The sequence below is a fragment of the Limulus polyphemus genome, unplaced genomic scaffold, assembly GCF_000517525.1.
Source record: "Limulus polyphemus unplaced genomic scaffold, Limulus_polyphemus-2.1.2 Scaffold35, whole genome shotgun sequence".
In the NCBI taxonomy this organism is placed as follows: domain Eukaryota; kingdom Metazoa; phylum Arthropoda; class Merostomata; order Xiphosura; family Limulidae; genus Limulus; species Limulus polyphemus.
This window is the reverse complement of record NW_013665645.1, coordinates 9634-15910: the sequence shown is the minus strand read 5'-3', so window position 1 is coordinate 15910 and position 6277 is coordinate 9634. Positions and strand designations below refer to the sequence as shown.

At 30.2% G+C, this 6277-nt stretch overlaps 1 protein-coding gene across 1 annotated transcript in view; it reads left to right on the top strand.

Moving 5' to 3' along the window:
* The first annotated feature begins 278 nt into the window (after positions 1–278).
* Positions 279–6277, top strand: part of LOC111086155 (guanine nucleotide-binding protein subunit beta-2-like) — a 9867-nt gene continuing 3868 nt past the window's right edge. The window contains exon 1 of the mRNA XM_022387859.1: positions 279–409. Coding sequence (XP_022243567.1) covers positions 283–409 — 127 coding nt within the window. The 5' untranslated portion in view covers positions 279–282. The remainder of the gene's footprint in view (positions 410–6277) is intronic.

The window sequence follows — 6277 nt, the reverse complement described above, 5'->3', positions numbered from 1 at the left end:
TATATATTTACTTAAAAAGGAAATTAAATAACTGAAGTGCTAATTTAAATATAAAGAGCTCTAGAGCTAGAATGAGTGTGTTTAAATATATATATATGTGTGTGTGTGTGTGTGTGTGTGTATACAAATCTTAAAGTAAGTTCTAATAAAAATATTTTAATTTTGTTTTTTTACTAATAACTTGAACTTTTAGTTAGAATATATTTAACTATTATACTTCACATATATTTTATGACTATAACGCGCCATCTGTAACACATATCAATTGCTTACCACTTCAAAATGGCGTCTGACGATTGTGGTTTGGAAATTGATAATCCTGGAGACTCGATAGAGTCATTGAGTAAGGAGGTGGAAAAACTAAAAGCAAGATTAGAAGAAGAGAGACAAAAGCTTAATGACGTAGCTCGTAAGTTTTCAATTAATATGATTAACATTAGGCTAATTTCGAAAAAATTCTGAGCTGTAAACAACAAATAAATGATCTAATGAGTAAATCGTAATAATGAAACCCATTTTTTATTCGTCATATTAGTAAAATTATTATTTAAGTAAGTGTTACTGTTAGTGAATGTTACTGTACTATTAGACGATAGGTATAAGCGTACCTAATTAGTGAAACTGATCGAGTAAATTTTGATAAAATATTTAACACAAAGGATCACACATAAAGTGTAATAGACTTAAAATAAGACCCAAAACTCGAGCGCTTTTGAATAGTTGACTATTCTTCTTCAGGAGAACAAAGTAAAGATAGTGCATTCGTAATCTTCTCGCTCTTACTCTTAGTAACTTAACCCTCTATGCCTGACGCTGTATTTTTATTAACACAAGGCCCATGGTGACTACTTCAATATTTAATTCAGTGATGGGTAAAGTACTGAAAATATTTACTTGTGTAAAATTACTGTTACTTTACAAAATATTCATTCAAGTAAAAATACCTGTTGTTGATGACTATTTAAGTTAAACTTAACGTAAAAAGTACTGAATATACACAATACTTAAGTAGCAATAAAGTGAAAAACATCAACAACAAAAAGTAAGGATAGCATTATCAAAAATAGCCTACATTCAACTTGAATTTACACAAAAATGGCACTACCAAATAATGAAATATGAACTCAACAAACTTTATTTTATTTTTATTAAAACAAACAGTATTACTGTCTATGGTACAGTTCTTCACATACTCCACCTATTAAGTATTATTCAGCTTCAGCAGCAGCTCATTTTCAAAGTTCCTACTAGACAGATTAGCTCATCTCAGTATGAATAAAAGCCCTGCAGAACTAAACAAATGCTTGCATGCTGCAACTTCACTGAATTTCCCACTGTTGTTTTCATTGAAAATAAGTCTTTTTAAATAAGGCCATGGATGATTATTTGTGTCAGACATGATGGTCAGTTGGGAAGTAACAAAGCAGCATTACTTCATTACACTACTTAAGTAAGTTTTCTGGAATTTACTGTTACAAAAGTCTCTTAAAAATATTTTACTTAAGTAAAATCAAGAAGAAATTATCTACTTTTACTCAACTACATTTCTTTTATAAGGCTGTCGTTACATTAGAAAAAATTAGAGAAAATCACACTGGTTGACATGGTGATAATTTTTTGTTTACATCAATCAGAGCAAGCCTACTCTTTCAAATAAAATAATCACAAGCAGTGGTATTTCCTGTGCTGCTGAGCAGGAAAAAAATGCAGCCATTTTACATCTAGTGTTGATTGTGATAACTTCGTCCCACTAAGTCCTTTATGTCTTTATTTCTAAGATACCAGGATTACAGATTAGGATAAATATTATCAAGTGCAAAGGTCTTACTTACTCACAAACTAATTTTATTTTTCTAACAGTTACTAATTGTTGTTCATGCAATTTGATGATATAGATAGTGTCTCAACAAGTTCTATGTATGTCGTTTTCCAGCCAGTATGATAAGCCCTGGTATTGATGAAAAGCCTTATCCACAAGTGATATAGCAAATTTAGTGTGGTTGACATAGTTATATATTTTTCTTTGCTCTCACTTGTAAGTTCTTAAAGGTACATATCACACACTCTCAAAATATTTCTTTCATACAAATTTTCTAGGTCAGAAATCCAGCAAACATCCTCCAGTATTTAATAAAAGTTTGGAAACTTCATACTCATATTATTATGCACCACATTTAAACACTGTTACAACTTAATGTACTACTGTTAGTAAAGATTAGTATAACTACAATTATTCAATTTTAACAAAATTTAGCAAAATACCATTTTAACAATTTTTTCTTTTCAATAAATATCAGAAGATTACTGAGCTGCTTGCTTTCATTTGTAATAGGTTATTTAGGTACCAGAAGATTGGAGGATGGCTAATGTTACTAATTTTAATGGTGGATTTGAGCATTGTTCAAGAAATTTTAGGCCAGTTTTAATTTTATTATGGGGGAAACCTTTACTCTAGATTGTCTGATAAAGATGTTTTAGAGAATGATTTGATGAAATTAAAAGTTTTGTCAAATAACATGACTTTAGAGAGGGAAGTGTCCTATTTATTAACCAATTACATTTTTTTGTTTTTCAAAGGATGTTACTTATCAGAATGAATGTAAAGGAGTGAATATGTTTTACTTGTATTTTAGAAAACTTTTCATAAGGTGTTCATACTATGTTAGTGAAAAATAATTACATCAGTTGGAGTAGGGAACAAGTAAATTAAATTGTTTCAAAGTTGTCTGAGTTACTATTAATGGATAGGGTTAAGTCTGAATGGACTTGTGTTACAAGTAGTGTGCTTCAGGGATCTGTATTATAACTGTTGCTAAGCTTAGGCTATATACTCAACTAAAGCTGGGAAATTAGTGGAATTTGATGATGTATTAATCATCAGGCTCATTAATTGATAACATTCAATTATTCTCCCTTGCATTCACTCTCTAGCTTCATAAGATTACTAATGTAGTTTTCTCTCATTGACACTGTGGTTACACGACCCACTCTTTGAACAAGAAGATTAGCTTGCTGGTTTAACAGTTCTTGTGACTGAAGGATAAAAAAGTTAATTCAAATAAAATAATGATAAAATATAGTAAATAAATAATATTGTGTTATTGTTTTTTATAAATCTGATTTATAAATGAGTTAAATGAAATTGATGTAATTTGAAGTTGCATAATCTGATTCACACTCTAAACATTGTTCAAGAAAATGGATCTTATATACATTGTTCATCGACCACTACTATGTTGTATCCCAGCCAGCATAATCAGTCCCGCTATTTGGCAAATAGTGGTTGACATGTTATTACATGATTGATTTAATTGGTGCTCATAGGTAATTAAGTTAATCACCTTTTTATTTCTGAATGTTGTGTTTTGGTAGCATACTTTTGTAATTATTAAAAATAAAAATCTGTATCTCTGAATGTGAATAAAGTTGTACAATTTACATTCATCCCTGTACTTCATGGAATCATGTGAAATGTGACCAGATTCATGCAAGAGGCCTATCGTGGAATAACATAGGAAGCTGGTTTGAATAAGAACCACCAATGTTATACTTATTTTAAGAAAAAGTGTTTTCTTTTAATTATTTAAATGTTTTCAAAGGGTTTTAAACATTTAAAGATAATAGATAAATGTTCATTTACTACTTTGATCCAGCCATTCTGCAATCCAATTAGTGTTCACTCAACCTCCAGTGATTTGATTTTTTGACTAATCTTTTGTGGAGCATCTTATAAACCAAGTCCACATGATTTTCATCATTCAGATAGCAAGTAACATCCTTAAAAAAAGAGTGCCAAATTGAAAACTGTTGTTCATGTTTACTTTGTTTGGACTAAGTAATTGTGTAGTTTTAGATTTATCCATTGGTTACTTATTATAAGCTAAAACATAGCAGTGTTACCTAGGGTAACATTGTTGTAATAAAAACAGTTATTGCAGGATTTACCTCAATTAAAATCAACTTTATTTGTTCCTTTTAAAATGCATATAGAAACTCAATGATTAGGGAATCATGAATATAGGGACAAAAATGACTTGCATGTATTTATTTTCTTACTAGTGACTGCTAAACATTGGGTATGCCTGACAGTTTAAATCATTATAAAGTGAATAACACAATTTAATAGGCCTAAATAAATAGAGCAGTGCCACGTGTGTGTATATATATATAAATATATATATATAGTGGTATATAATTTCCAAATTGCTACTGTAAAGTTTTGTTTCATGAGACCATCGACTCTAAATAAACTATGATATACTCAGTATGGGATATATTGAAAGTTGAATGTGTTATATTAAAACAATTTTGAATATACAAATTAGCAAAATGTGTGACAACTGTAGCTGACATACTATGAAATGGAATGTATCAGAACATCTTGACATTGTTTGGCATTTTCTAGGTAGTGGTTATGTTGCCAAAAATTGATTGCTTTTGGGAAGGTTATGTAGTAGCCCATTCCAATGAAAAATATTCTTACACTGATCATAAAAATGTTTACATGTTGGGTATTCATAATTTCTAAGATGGGGGTATATCTTGTACTTAATGGCATTTGAAAATATTTTGCGGAACTATTGCCAAGATGCATGGTAATCAGATAGGACATGGCTACATGGGCTGTAATGATGTGATGAGGCTCCATACTCATAACTGATGTATACTTTTGGTCATGACATGCAAAGCAATCAAAAGTTTTGGTTTCTTAAAGAAAATAAAATCCTAATCATCTTGGGCAGTTACAGAAAGAGGTGTGGCTGGTTTGATATTTGCATTTACCAATTCATTACACAAATGTTTTATTTTGTCATTGATATTCTTTTCTACCACATTAATCTTACTGTAATAATTTTCTGAACCTCTTCAAACTTGTCATTACAGTTTTTCTGTAGATCAATTTTGTCATTACAGTCAGTCTGTATTTCTTTAGTCTTATTGTTGTAATCCTTCTTTGCATCTAAATAGTTTCATTAATCTTTTTTTCTTTCACATTTATTTTTATTCTTAATTATTCTCTTAAATTTTGTCTCTTTTTTTCAACTGTTCTCTTAAGTTATTGTCTCCTACCTACTTCTTGTTTGTCTTTTAATTTTCCAACCTGTTTTTTTCTTGATCTTTTAATTTTGTCTTGTTCTTCTAATTATCTGTGTCTTTCTTCTTGGTCTTCTCTTAATTTTGTGTTTTGTTTTTCTAATTTTTCTCTTCCTTTTTTATCTTTTAATGTCTTTTTCTGTTCGTTCTTTTTTTTTTCCACTGTCTTATTATCTCTAGCAGGTTTCATAATCTGCTTTGTGCTCATGCAGTCACCATGAAGGTTGAAGTTTGGTCATAGTTTTAATTTATTTTCACTGACATAATCTCATTTCTGAAATCAGTGTTGAAACATTCTATTGTTTGGTGGGTTCTTTTGGATTATTTAGTAAAAATGATGTAAGAACCAGTTCACGTAACAACAAATTATTATATTTCCTTAATGTTTGCTACAACCATGTAGCTTACCTATAGGCCTAACTTCAAATACAAAACTTTTGAACAGAAACTTTAAAACTGTTATAGGCATAATACATTAATAATAGTGTTTAAAAGAAATTTCCTACATTAATAACAAAACTAAGTAACTTACTGATTAGCTGACAGAAGCATCATCTCTTATTCATCTGAATAACCTTACTTTATCAACAATTCCTCAATCATCCATTTTTGTATTTATACTGAATTCCCTTTTCTACCAAGTATGGGAAGTTTCTAGTTTCTAAGACAGCTTCTACAAACTTTTTAAATCTGGTGTCATCATCATGCTTAACAGCTTCCTTTAACAAATAATGCTTGGAGACAGTTTGAATGGGTAATGAAGGAAAACTTTAATACAAGTTTAACAAACAACTGAATTATAACATCTATATATAAAATCACAAAAATCTGTGTGTCTGTCTGTCTGTCCATCATATAACCACACCTACATTGCTGGACTACTCTCAACCAAACTGTGGGATGATAGTTTCGAACAAGGGGTATGTTAATGGGGGTTCACAACCCCTTCCACCTTCATTATTGCTGTTATTGACCATTTATTATCTTTGATGTAAGTTAACATTAACTACATTCATAGATGGCTCCACGTCCTTACACACACAAAAAAATTAATTAAATTTTCTATAATGCAGCCCTTGCCCATCGATTAATTAATTATGCGAAGACAAAGTAAACAGGTACCCTTAGTTCCACAGTGTTTCACCATTACCTTCATTGCTTTCTGCGTCAACAGTAATTGTAA